The following is a 14,041-nucleotide window of genomic DNA, read 5'->3' on the forward strand; positions in this document are numbered from 1 at the left end:
AACGGGCCGGGCCGCTGGCGAGGCCGTGTGGGCTCCGGCCACGGAGGTTTGCGAGCCCCAAGTAACCGGCTCTGCTTTGAGCAGGAGGCTGGACTCTGTCCCTCCTGCCCTGAGTGATCTGCGATTGCTTTTTCTATAAAGAAAGGTTACTGGGATGGTTAGGGGAATGAGGAAAAGAGACTAAAGATCTGAGCTTCATTAACTAAGCAGAATTAAGGCTTAGAGAAGCTGTGATTTATTTGTATGAATACCTTGGAGGGAGGGAGTAATGGGTAAATATCAGGGATGCAAAATAATTAAGTGTAATACCAGAACAAGGTCAAGATCAAAGCAGTACAAGTTGGTTGGGAATACAGCAGCACTGGAAACAAGAAGAAAGTTTCATATTCTCAGAAAAGTAAAGTTATGGAAGGAGCCCTCAGATAGTACTTGGGGGAAGGAATGTGTATGTAACCTGTTTGGAGATGGACTTTATAAGCTTATAGAAGGGATAACGTGACAAGACGGAAGTGATCTAGATGTTAGAAATGCAATGTGTTAGAAGTCATAACGTGTCCATCTCGCACATATTCTCGAGAGGAGTTGAAAGGAATGATATTTTAAATTATAATTGCACCATATTTATATTTCATACTTCAGGCCCTAAAGCAAGGATTGAGCAAGTGTGGTTTTTTTGACACCCCCTCCCCTGTCAGTTATACATAACTTTTATGTTCATTTGGTTTTGTCTCTCTGTAGCATCAGAGATTAGCCACAGCTAGAGGCCAGATATGCTGTTGCTTCTAGTTGTATTAGCATTTTTGCAGGTGTGTAGTTGGTGCATCTTACTCAATCTTGCAATTAGACTGATCACCGGCTTTGAAATCAGAAATGAATTTTTCCCCTGGGAATGTAATCACAGAGGCCCCTAGAGGTTGCTTGCCGTTCTCCATGCCTAAGGCTAAAAAGCCTGCAAGCTTCAGGGCGTTTAACCTGCAGCAGATTGAATGTTGGTTATGGTCTTGATCTCTCATATGGTGATACATAACAGTTTTTGGGTTTTGTGAGATGTTGTGGGATGTAGAGATGATGCTCTGTGGATTTTCTCAATTAAATCTGTTTTGTGGTTGGATTTGATTGCAAAGCGCTGGACTTGATGCTGGTGGTCTGCTTCAGGCTTATTTTGCTATGGGGAGGAAAAAAAGTTTTAAGAAACACATGCATTAAAATGTGTACTTAAGTGGGTGCTAATAATGAAGAATTTTACAGTCCAACTAAACCCACTTTTCATTCAAGTGAAAAAAGCATGAACACGTTTGGCATCAGATGTTGCTCCTTGCTTCTTTTCCAAGGCTTTCTACAAAAGTTGGACAGTAAAGATCACAATTCCAATGCTTAAAAGAATGCTATGGGATTTTCTTGAAAGTAAATAGGGATTCAAGCTAAAATGATACAAAAGAGTATTTAGCTAAAGCAGGGCACGGTATAGATTCCTTCCTGTGCAGGGGACTATTGTGGATATGGACAGAGAAAACCACAGGAGATGGACTCCTCGGCACCAATATATAACAGATATGCAGCATGTGGTAATGTGTTTTACTAGGAAGTTGGGGCAAAAGAGGTAGATAACTCTCCTCCATCCCCTTTCTTCCCCTTCACATCAAAGAACTGTGCAGTATTTTCCATGCATAGAAGTTTTGTATACTTTAACAGCAGCTTTTCCAGTCTGAGTGGTTGCTTATTATCCCTTTATAGAGGAAGGAATTATAAAGCACCAAACTAGGTATTTGTTTAAAAAAAAAAAAAAAAAAAGTTTGTCCATGTTGTTGTTAAATTCCTCGTCATATTCTTGATGGATGTGTATTAAGTAAAACGTTGGGTTGTACTCTTTGGAAGTCAGGTGTTTAAAACAATTTAAAAGCATCACCTTAACAAAAAGGGATAAGCAGGGGTTTTTCAGATTAGATCAAACTTTTGAAATGGGAAGACATGAATGAGGGATTTCACCCATACGCTTGCTGAAGGAGGTGGAAAAGGTGAGAGCCGAGCTGAACCGTTGCAGCTTCGTTCATGTGTAAGCATGACTGGAAGGCATCACCCGTGAAGAGAGCTTGTGCGGGCTTCTCTGGGGACTTGGCTGCGCGCAGTAGTGTTGGATTCGAGGCTATCGGAGCCTACGGATTTCCAGCAGGCTCCATACGCTTGCATAATTATAGCAGCATGGTTTGATGTGTCACCCAAAGTCCCACTTTCCATCTTCTCTATTAAGAGCACGCAGTGTATTGAGAAGACAACCTCACAGAACGTGCTTGAAGCAGTGTGCTGGTGAGAGGGAAGGGTGGTGAGTACTAATGGGCTGTTTCAATGACAATGGTAGTTTTAAGAGCAAAAAACCAAAATGCTAATATTAACTGGACACTGATGCTCCTGCACTGGAGTCGCGTGCCTTCCCCCATGTCAGTGCAGCCCGCACAGTCACCTCTGGGTGACTTGCAAAAGGCAGCTGAGCTGATAAAATAGCTAACTGCCCCCAAAAAGGCAGTGAGGAGGTTTACCCTCCCCTTTTCATCCCCCTGCTTTGTCCTTTTCCCTCCTTCGTTACTGTATTTATTGCCTTTATTGAGCTGTTTGAAGAGCTTTGTTGGGGTAAGCAATGGGAGGCCGTTCAGTGGACTGAGTATTTCTAGTGGAAGATCTGAGATCTGTTCTACTGGGGAAACCTGTCATGAAAAACATTTCTATTTGGAAAGTTAACGCATCCTTCGTAGAGAGCTGTTACATCAATGTTGCAACTATCGCTTTTTTGTTTCGTGTTGTGAAGAAATTTAATTCTCAAAAATATATTAACATGAGAAATATTTTTATATGAACAGATGCAATTTTTACCTTATAGGTCAATAGATAAGGCTTTTTGTGGTGGAGATCTTCAAAGGGACATCCCATTTCCATTGAATTTCAGTGAGAGTTGGTCCTTTAACATCCTCATGCTCCTCTGCGTGGTCTAATTAAATTTCTGTGGAAGAAGCCTTCTTTTCCTCCAAATCATCTGTCCTTGTTACAGTCCCCAGAATACAGACTAGAGGGCATCTGTGCTCCACTCTGGGCCAGTCGGTGGCTATTGCAGAATATGGTTCAAGCTATATTCCTTCTGATGCACCAGACGGACACTTCCTTGACTTTGCCATTTCTGAGCTATATGTTCCTTAAGGACAGAGCCTACCGAAGCAGAGAGCAGATATTACTTGCATGTCTTCTCCCATTTTTGAGGACTCTAAAGATGTCTGTATTTTGTTTTCAATATTTGCTTGTTCTTAAAAGTACTAATTTTAAAACAAAAGTAGTCTTATAGCTGTTTTTATTTACCTTTACACCATTTTTTTCATTGTGCTCTTTTAGCAAATGTTAAGATTTTTTAGAAGATGTAGAGCAAGCTTTTTTTTCTTTCTTTCTTTCTTTTTTTTTTTTTCCCCCTCGACTTGGGCTTCAAAGCTTTGTTGCCTTCAAGGTCCCTCTAATTTGTCATAAACTTTTCTATTTCTTATTTCCAGGTCTTCCCAGGTTCACCAGTCAGCCGGAATCATCATCCGTCTACAGAGGAAGCAGTGCAATCCTTAACTGTGAAGTCAATGTTGACCTTGCACCGTTTGTGAGGTGGGAGCAGGACCGTCAGCCAGTCTTTCTGGATGACCGTGTGTTTAAGTTACCAAGTGGAGCTCTAATTATTAGCAATGCTACTGATATGGATGGAGGACTGTATCGTTGCATCATTGAAAGTGGTGGGACCCCCAAATACAGCGAAGAGGCAGAGCTCAAAATTCTTCCAGGTATTAATCTGTTTTTCCTTAAAAATAGTTAAAAATTAAAATCACTCAAGTGAAAAGAAAAAAAGAAAAGATAATGCTTACAAAGGGGAGCAAGTGAGAATCTGCTGTATCACATTTTTGTATGTTTTAGGTTGGATGTCTGAGTTTAATGGGCTTTGTGGAGGCTGTTTCTTCAAGTAGCTGAAAATGAACGTAGACGCTCCACTAAAGCATGTTAGCCTTGGGAAGACTGATCTGCACCATACAGTTGGAAAACAGAAAAATCAAACCAGTTGTCAGTGTCTGAGCCCTTTGTAATGTTGGGAATAGGTCAGAGACATGCAAATACTCTTTTTGCTGTATTTAATGGTTTAGCTCTTGAAAAGGCATTCTTGGAAAGATTTCTATAAAGGGGCCCTAGCAACATGGTTCTGTTTGTGTCTTGTTAGAAAGAGGGAATTGACCATTTCTTTGAGTATACGAGTTTGGGGATTAATGTGCATTTCTAAGTTTCTCAGGGTTGAACCTCATGTTTAAAATATTTTCTGAGATTTCCAAAATAAATTGGTTCTTAGAGTCCCTAGCTGTTGGGATGCTTAAGCTGAGGCACTTTTAAGGGTCCCAATTTTTTTGGAAGCTGTGATTCTGTAAATGTTGGGCCCTTTTGGGAAGTCTCCAGATCCCAAAATGGGGATGGCCACAAATAACACTGTTTTGAAAGGCTTAGCTATGCCTATTGTTTTAAGATGCATAGATCTTTTTTTTTTTTTTTTTAAATGAGAACAGAAGTCCAGTTCTGATGTAAACTGTTTCTACATTTAGCCCGTTTTTTTTCTAATGACACTATTGCATAGATCTTTGTATCACCAGATGTTGTAACACAAAGTTATGAAAATTAACCAAAAATATAACAGGAATGTGAAATCACACTTTCCCAAACTAGGGAAATATGGATTGTTTTGTATGGGTTTTCTTAATTATTTCCAGAGCTTTGTGCTGTGTTATATTTTCTGAATTAGTCTTTATGTTGCAATTCTGATTCAATTTTTACTGCTTGGAAGAACTGCCAAGAAGGTTGCTGAATTTCCATCTTCGGAGGTTTTCAAGACCAAGCTAGGCAATACCGCGGCTGGCAATAGGCATGCTTCAAGCAGGTGGTTGGACTAGAGACCTTCAGAGGTCCTTGTCAATTAATATTTTTCTGGTTTTGATGACTATCACTTTTCTATTTAAAATGCTAAAATGTACTTTAAAATATCCTAAATTACATTTGCAATGGTCTCCATTTTAAAATTGAGGCATTTGCTAGCCTAAGGAAATTATGCTTTAAGTAAAAACTTCTTTCATTAAGTCCTTTAGCATTTATTGTTATCTTTTTTTCAGGTAAGGATATAGCTTTTTGAAGAAGAGTACTCCTGGAAAAAGTAGTTATTTTAGTCTATTCTGCCTTCATGTTTCTAGAGCCCCTCAAATGAACTGTTAAGACGTTCTGATTTGTGGTGATTGAGGATTTTCTAAAAAACCTTCCATATTGTGTTGATTTTCTGAATTCTTTTGGGTTCAGATATTGTTTGCTTGTTATTATAATGTGTTACTAAAGGTGACTTAAGATAACTATACTGGGGAACACAAATAATGCCGTTCCCTTACTTGACTATGTATCTGAAAGCATTGATAGTGAAGTTTGGTGAAATTCTCCCCCCACCGCCAAGCAGGCAAGGTTTTTTGCTCAAGTGGAATTCAACTGTTGCACAGAAAGCTTTTCTTAATCTGCTGCGTCATGAATAATCACATAATTGATTGTTTGGTTTGAGATGCGTTTGAATGAATGATCTGAATTAAACTACTCTTCATTTGATTTTATTCCATTTTCAAACCATTACCTCATGCATGGCTGACAGTAATTCTGATGTTGTGCTTCAAAATCTTTGAAATACACCCAACACGCTTGCATTGTGCAGATTTGTATCCACGGAAAGGGTTCTGCTCCTTTCTGATAGCAAGCTTCCTTAGCACCTCCAGTCTGCCTTTCATCTGCCACCAAGCAGGAGATAGATCTCGGAGCTCTGCTACTTTATAGCAGGTACTTTCAAATATAGGAATGCAAGGAAAACAAATGACTTAATTCTCGAATCCAGTTTTCACTAACCTGAGAACTGAACTCCTTTCCTGTGAGCTTGGAGCACTACGAAGTTCTGTCTCCAGTGAATCATATTAACTCTTCCCCAGTGTAGTGATTGCTCGCTGGCAATCTGTTATATCCATTTTTGTTTTACAACTTGGCTTACTCCACATGTCACTCTAGGTCACTCGCACTGCATGCATGCCTGTTCGCACATGGCCTTATTTCTGGAGCAAGCTGACTAGTTTCCTCTAATAGGGAATGTGGGCAGAGTTGATGAGATGAGTTTATGCGTGGGTCTGAGAGAGATGGTGTGAACCAGGATCACTCTAAGTTTGGTTCCCTCTGCCTCAGACAATCCTGAAACATGACTCCATCAGGTCTGGTTCTCTCAAATACCCTTGCAGCCTCTTCATGTTACACCTTAGAGGCAGTGCCTGACCTTAGCATTGTGCTATAAACACAGAGTTGTTATTCTGAGCACTTTGAACTGATAACACCAAACCCAACAACTTCTGAAGTCCCTGAGAGCATCACATAGGTCCCAGATGAGATGGGGCCAAATACTTTGCATGATGGACACAGTGTGCTTCAGTGAGCAATGGTAGTGCAGATGCAGAATAGTCTGCCCCCAGTTCTCTTGGGGTTTGGCCCTCTACCTTACCTCATCTGCTTAGGCGGTGAAGATGTAGTCCTACTTGACCAACTTAGTTGGAATACAGTATTGTAGTAGTATGTGCAGAATATGTGTCCTTTTGTGGTTTAAACGCTTGCTCATCTACCTTTGGAGAGGCATGAGAGAAGGATACTTAGCAAGAGGGTTGATGCATTAAGCAGTAGTTGCACAACATAGTACGTGTCTGTCATTGTTGGGTGTTGGTTTGTTTGCATCGTGGTGTAGTGAAGCTGAAATTTTAGAGAGGGATATGAAAGGAGTTATGAAGGTTTGGGGGAGTTGTGTAAGAACAGACAAAACAATAATATTACAGAGGTAGGCAGAAGTGAACTGATGACTCAAAACGGTATGTAAGAGGCAGGATGGACATTGAGGCATTCAGAAACTGAGAACGGCTAGTTTGTGTTTAGCGATGGGTGAGCCATGGAGGATAGGGGCTTAAGGTTGTCCAAAATGACTTTTCAGTAAGAGGCTGAGGGCTTGTCCAATTCTAGGACTTACTCATCACCAAACTTCCTCCTTTGTAAAGGAGAGATATAAGCACACTTCTGAATGTTGATAGTACAGCAATTAGTGCAACAGAAGCATTGCTTTTTTGAGTGGTTGGCATAAAGAGGGTTACGACAACTGATACAATAGAAATGCTCTGTCCAATACCTAAGAACTTGTTTACTTCTGATTATGGTATAAGGTGCATGCTGAAGTTATTGCAGAGGCAAAAGGTTCAAACTGGGTCTTACTCTGTCCAGATATTAACTGGGGCCCCTTGATTAATTTAAGTTTTAGTCAAATTGATTTTAAGAACCTTTTTCCAAAGGATACATTTTGAGTCATAGACTTTTAGAAAAGTAGAAGAATAGCCTTTTGTTCTGAATATTTAATTGCAGTAGTTTAGTTGAGAGTAGGCTGCTGGACAGTCTTTATTAGTGGGCACATACTCAGTTCTCACAGTCAAAGTGGCCCTTTCTTGTACCGAAAGACAGTAAATACGCACTTGCTTGTGCTTGTTCTTAAGGAGGGAAAAAAAGAAACAGACTCGTTCCAGCCCAAATTAAAGCAAAACCCAAACCAGTTCAGAGAATTCACCGTTATAAGGATGGAAAACCATGCTGTCTTTTTGCTTTAGGATAAAGCTTATGTTACTGCAGCCTACAAACTACCTAGTTATTTCTTTGCTTAGGGCTGACTCTGCTGCAGTGATTTTGTTTTCCAGTGCATAAAAGCTCTGGTATCTGTCTCTATTTCTCCAGCAGCTACCTGATAAAGTTTGGTAGGCACCCATTCAGAATTTTATGAAACGATGGCACGGCTGATTCCAGTGCTTTCCATAGCGTATTTTCCCAGTTCAGATGGCTAGAGTAAGGTGAGGTAATCCACGCTGGCTGTCATGAATTTGTGTAATGAATCCTAACCCACTAGACCTCAGTCCCAGAGCAGAAAGTAATTTTATTTTTTAGGTATAGGCTCTTACGAACCAGCCTTGTGGTTTGGGTGATGGCCAGAGGTTGACTGGGTGAAGTCAGACCTATGTCTTTGCTTAGCAGATATTTTCTGGGTGGTGGTAGTTTCAGCTTCAGGGCTGTAGCTGTTAGCTTAAATTGTTTCCCAGGGAGTCTGGTGGGGGGATCAGTTTGCATGTCTGAAGAAAATGCTAAAGAGCTATTCATGTGGGAGGCTGGTAGAACCTCCTGCAGAAAACTCTTCATGTAGGTAAGACAATGACTCAGGCCTGTGAAGATGGAGGCTTTTCACTGTGTGTTGTTTTTTTTTTTTTTTTTTTTTTTTTTTATTAATATGATGATCTTCTGATTCTGCATCTGGTAACTTCCTTGTCATTTACAAAATATTTGCAGATCCAGAGGTGCCGCGGAACTTGATGTTTCTGAGGCAGCCTTCTTCGCTTACTAAAGTTACCGGGCAAAGTGCGGTTTTTCCATGTGTTGCGGTAGGATTTCCAACGCCGTATATCAGGTGGACAAGAAATGAAGAGGAGCTTATCACAGAAGGGTGAGTAATGGCTAATATATTTTTTACATAAGGGCAGGAATTTAGAAGCTGAGCTAGAGTTTCCATTTTAGATTTGTACCCAATTTGATTTCTGCTTGGTTTTAAACCAGCAAAATGGGTGCTAGTGTGTTTAAATGCCAGAGGGCTTCTCGACTGAGTGTTATGACAAGTAAGGTAGTTCATGAGAGCTGGAGAACAATTTCATGCTCTTTCCTGCAGACACATGACACCAAGAAATCTTATTTGAAACAGGAAGGTTTCAAGAATAAATTACTCTGTTAGATTGCCTCTGGAGTAAAAGAAGCAATTAAGGGCATAAGGATATTGCAGAAAAGCTAAGACTTCTTTGTGTTGGCATCCCTCTGTGGAGATTCCTCACTAGCATTATTCTTTCTACAGTGAAGATGTCCAATGTTAAGTGTGCATCTAAATGTTCCAGAAGAATTTAGGAAAGTGTTTCATGCAGGATTTCATAATTTCTCATTAAAATTGAGTATTAAAATGTAAGCAGGATTAAAATAAAAACTATTTACAGGCCTTTAGGAGTGCATTAAGTGATAATTACTCTATTAGAAATTATCATTGGTGTATTCGTACAAAAGAAGGTGGCAGAAAATGGGGAAAAACCAGCAAAATTTATCAAGGAAAGCTATGTTTTTGTCCTAATGAAAATATATCCATGAACACGAAAATTACAAATGGATAGTTGGATGTTTTCAGTGCCCTTCAAAATCAGTGGTGAGACTCATTGTAGAAGCAAGGTAATTGTGAAAGAGTGAGGGGTAAAGTTAGGTTGTAGGCTAGAGTATGGCTGCCACGGAAGACAGCTAAAGGAGTATGGAAGTGTCTTACAGCACCAGCAGAGTAGTCACATGTTATTTTTGTCACCTCCTAATAAATCCAGGGGCTCATAATTTGAACTGTCTTTATCTGGAAAATGCAAGCTTCTGTAAGTAATGACCACCTGTTCTAACACCACTGAGAAGCTGTGCTGATGTCAGTCTGATGGCACGTGATTTTTTTGTTGTTGTTTTTTGGGTTTTTTTGGAAATGTAAGAAAACATTCACAGAAAATAGATGGGTACAGACTTGTTAAGTTGCACAATCAAACGTAATGAAATGTCAGAATAAATGTGCCCGGTAAGATCTTATTTTCTTTTCCTTGTTTGCAAAACGATGTTGTATTGTCTTTCCAAAGGTGTCCTGGCCCTTGTCCCACCGCCTCTCCCTTGCCCCGTTCCTCTCCCGGTTGTGCCCTGTTCAGTGCGCTGTGAGGGTACAGCTCATTTACTGAGCAGCTGCTCAGTAAGTTTTATTTTCTTCTCATTTTTTGATATGGAGCCCTACTTTTCAAATCCTGCTTTGGATACTGTTAATTCCCTTATGAGTTTTCCTGTGATTGTCGTGGTAACTTCTGAGGGCTTCACAAATGCTTGTTTGATTTCTTCTCAAAACACAAAGTAAGACATTTTACAACTGGAGAGCTGAGGCATAGCTTTAGCAAACATTGTTCGATCTTACTCTTTGCACAACTTGAACTGTGGATGACTTGATTTTTCAGAATATTTAATGTCAGCTTTTCACATTATATGTCACTTTGTACGTTACAAGTACAGCTTCCAGTTGACTTCTGCTGCGAGTGGGAATCCCTTTGCAAGCTGTGCATCAGGTGCTCGGTGTGGACACGTGGAACAGCGCTTTACGCTGTGGCCACCTCCTTGTTTTAAACCATTTTTTCTTTTCCTTAAGTATCTTTCCTTCATCATGCAGAAATTTTGTGGTAAGGCAAGAATAGAATCCACGAGGCTGTCGCTTTTCCCAGAGGCCGTTTTATTAAACACCTCTCTGCTTCTGCGGCAAATGAGCTGTACAAATTCTCTGCCGAGCCCAAATTAATAGGCAAAGGCCTGTAGCGTTGCCCCCTTTCTCCTGGAGTACGAGTGTGCGAATGCATGTTCTCCGCGAAGCCTGTCGTTGAACTGCAAACTGCCAGCACCTGCAGATTCTTGCAATCTTTTGGTTGCCACATGCATTGGATAGGCCTTTACTAAGGAAGATCAAATTGAAAAGACAAAGGAATATTCCTCTTCCATTTAGAATAAATATTTTCTTCTACCCAAAGGCAGGACCCCAAAAGAAATAAAGGAAGGTTTTGAACAAAGAGAATTGTATTTAGTTTGACTTACTGTACTACAGAGTCTGGTCTGACTGAAGATAGTAACGCTACTTTGTTTTGCTGATGAAATCGATTTTTTTGGAATTAAACTTATTTTGTATTAAAATAGCTCTTTTGCATAAAAATAAGACTTTGCTAGTTAACATGGATTTTCTTTATACAAAGAAAAAAAGATTCTTATCATCTGGGCAGGTTTTAATGTACTTTCTGCCTAGAAAATCTCTTAACTCATATTTATACATAGCTATATGTATACATAATATACACATGTGCACACATATGCATGTGCACACATATACACACAAAAACATACATTATCTGTGTATTTCTGTATGTGTATATTTATGCATGCACATCCCATTCCTATTGTTATATATGCATATATATACACGTGTGTGTGTGTGTGTATATATATATGTATGTATGTAAAAAAAAAAATAAGGAGAGTAAACAAAATGCAGGTAGTATGGTCAAACGTTTCCTTTTTTTTTTCCCCCCAACCTTGTTGAATGGTTTAGGAATATGACATTTTATTTTTACTTTTGTGTTGTAACTGTGGCAATCCATCTAATACAGAATTAAATTTTTTTTTTTTTTTTCAAGCTCTGTTGTTAATAAGAGTCTGTATAGGAACCTGTATTTCACAGATTATTATTAAGAATTTAGAGTGCTGTGGCTTTTGGGGAATAAATATTTATTATAAGATCAGATAAAGGGAAGGTGTTCAGTTTTTGATGGAGGATCTGTCAAAGACTGCGACAAGATTTATGTTAATGGATAAATATGAGTAAACTTTAATGATGGTAGTCTTGCCATTTGTTCAAACGCCAAGCCTCTAATGCAATATATTGTGAAATTAGTTTGCTATGATAAAATATTTGTCAAACTAATTTCTTTTTTTTAATGCATACTTTGAAACAATATTTTAAAAATTGTTTAATTTGTCAGTAAGATGATAGCATGTGAAGTTATCGCCCTAATATGGATTGACATTAATCTGAAATTCATAAAATACTTGTGGTTGTCTAGCCTTAGATTTAAATGTGCAGGCAGACACTTCTAAAATACGTGATTTTTCTGAGCTTGAGAGAGAGGAGGAATCATTGCACTTTGAGAATAAAGTTAATGCAATGCCAAAGTTTCCACTGGAGTAAAACTGTTGCTAACTTGAAAGAGTCCTTTCAGAACTTGGTAACTTAAAGATTTTAAATATAAAGTAATAACTAGAAAAAAAGTCACCAAAAACAGTAAGTAATTTTTAAATCATTTAGTACATTTATTATGAATACATTATCAATATAGTGCTCAAAGTGAATTTACTGAAAAAGTAGGCATTGGTGCCTCTGACTGATGAATTAACCTTTTGGCTTAGGAAGACTTCGTAGTGTCATATGAGAGCACTCAGAGGCCGATAGTTGCAGTCAGTCTTCTGTTACGTGATCAAACTACAACAATCTTGCATTGTACGATGAGCGTTCATCTAGCTAGAGGTGGAACGTGTGCATGGAGTCCCATCACGCCATCCAAGAGGCGAAGACATATGTCTTTGTCATGCAGCTGTGGCTGACTGGTTGTGTATTTTGGTCGCTGAGATGTGTGCCTCTGGCCACGTAATGGGGAGGGAACTGGAATAGTCTCAGGAAAGGGGCAGCAGGGAGCAGACACATCTGATGGGTTGTGGAGGAGCACGTTAGAGGGGAATGGCTGTGGGTTGTTCTGCCAAGCTATAAATTAGGGACCCCAGGTCAAAAGCTTAGACTGCTCACGTTGTGCTTCCTTGTAATGGAGCATAAAGTCCATCAAAGCCTATGAAATACCCAGATTCCACCCAGGACTCGGAAGTCTCTGTCCTCAGGAGCTGGAGAATAGGAGACTGTCCAGAGGAAGGGTCTCCGTGTGCTCGCACTGTCCCCATACCCTTCTCTAGGCATCGCTGTTTGGCATCTTGGGAGAAGCAGGATGCTTCACTCTGTGAACCTTTTTTATCCTTTAAGACCTTCCTTACTGTATTAATGGTTTTAGAGTAAAAAAAATCACTGGAAATAAAGTTGAAAATTGGCCCCAATGAGCTGTCACTGGGAAGAATGTTTGACTGCTTGGATGAAAGTTTTTATTGAATTGGCTCAGTATTCAAACTAATGATCTTTATGATATTTAATAATTTTCGTAAAACTACATTGTTTGAAATTGAAAGAAAAGGTTAAACCCTATGCTAAATTGAAAATTATGCTGCTGGTCCTCATCGCTCCAGAGTAAAGCTTCAAAATATGAAGTGAACTGCCTCTAGGCTCAAATCAAAGCAGATGCAATGAACCAAAAGTGTGAATTTATTTTGTGTATTATCCTGTGATATAGGGAATATCACTCATAATTCTGAGGTTGAGGGCTGGCAGTACTAACGCAGACCCACCCTGTCGTGTTCTCCACGTGCAGTTCAGCAATTTGAGTATGCATTCTCCTTTTTGGGTTGGATTTCCTCTGTAAACTCAGTATGAGTAACATCTCTGCCAGGAATTTGGAAGGTGCCGTGAGAAATGGAAGGGAGTGGGAAAGGCCACTGAAGTGTAAAGCAATTTGGGGAAAAAAAAATTGTCCTTTTTGGAGAACTCTTTTTCTCAGTAAGTAAAATCTTCATGTTGGAAGCTTTAGATGATATAAAATGCTATTATGGAAATGTTAAATACAGGCAGAATAGTTTTTCAGATTTTGCCAACTTTGCACCTTCCGTAAGTTTGTTCCAAAAACATCCTGTCTGGCTAAAGATCCTACTGTGTGAAGATCTGTTTTGTAGTGAATGCAGGAGTAATCTTGTGCCTTTGATAAGTCTGGAATTGAAAAGTGAGGTTTCAACTGAGGTGGATGCCAAGATGGATTTCCAGTGCTTGGGAGGTGAGCGTTGAGCTTCAAACACGCAGAAGATGCTCTTCTGCTTGGGACCCTTTCGGCAGTTTGTGGATCAAGGTTCTGCTGCTGTGTGCTCAAACAGCATATATAATGTAATCCGGTTTATATTTGAGCATATGCATGGAAGAAAATACAACTGCATGTATCACAGGAAGTTCTGTAAAAAAGTACAGTAAAGGAGATGGTTAATTTGAAAATAAACAATTAAAAGGCCTCTAGACGATAGCTATATTTAATAAAGCCATTAAAGTACCGCTAACTCTTGAATGATGAGAGCTGTTCAATTTAAAATCCTTTTATGTCATTAAAAAAAAGTCTGTAGCAAATTCCAGCGGAATTCAAGAGAATACATGATTCTATGGTGAATCATTTTC

At 39.4% G+C, this 14,041-nt stretch overlaps 1 protein-coding gene across 1 annotated transcript in view; it reads left to right on the forward strand.

The window, feature by feature from the left end:
- NEO1 (neogenin 1) overlaps positions 1-14,041 on the forward strand; it is a 146,277-nt gene that overhangs the window by 15,289 nt on the left and 116,947 nt on the right. The window contains exons 2-3 of the mRNA XM_026068317.1: positions 3,528-3,803; positions 8,434-8,587. Coding sequence (XP_025924102.1) covers positions 3,528-3,803; positions 8,434-8,587 — 430 coding nt within the window. The remainder of the gene's footprint in view (positions 1-3,527; positions 3,804-8,433; positions 8,588-14,041) is intronic.

The sequence above is a fragment of the Apteryx rowi genome, unplaced genomic scaffold (genome assembly GCF_003343035.1).
Source record: "Apteryx rowi isolate R43461 unplaced genomic scaffold, aptRow1 scaffold_27, whole genome shotgun sequence".
Taxonomy (NCBI): Eukaryota; Metazoa; Chordata; class Aves; order Apterygiformes; family Apterygidae; genus Apteryx; species Apteryx rowi.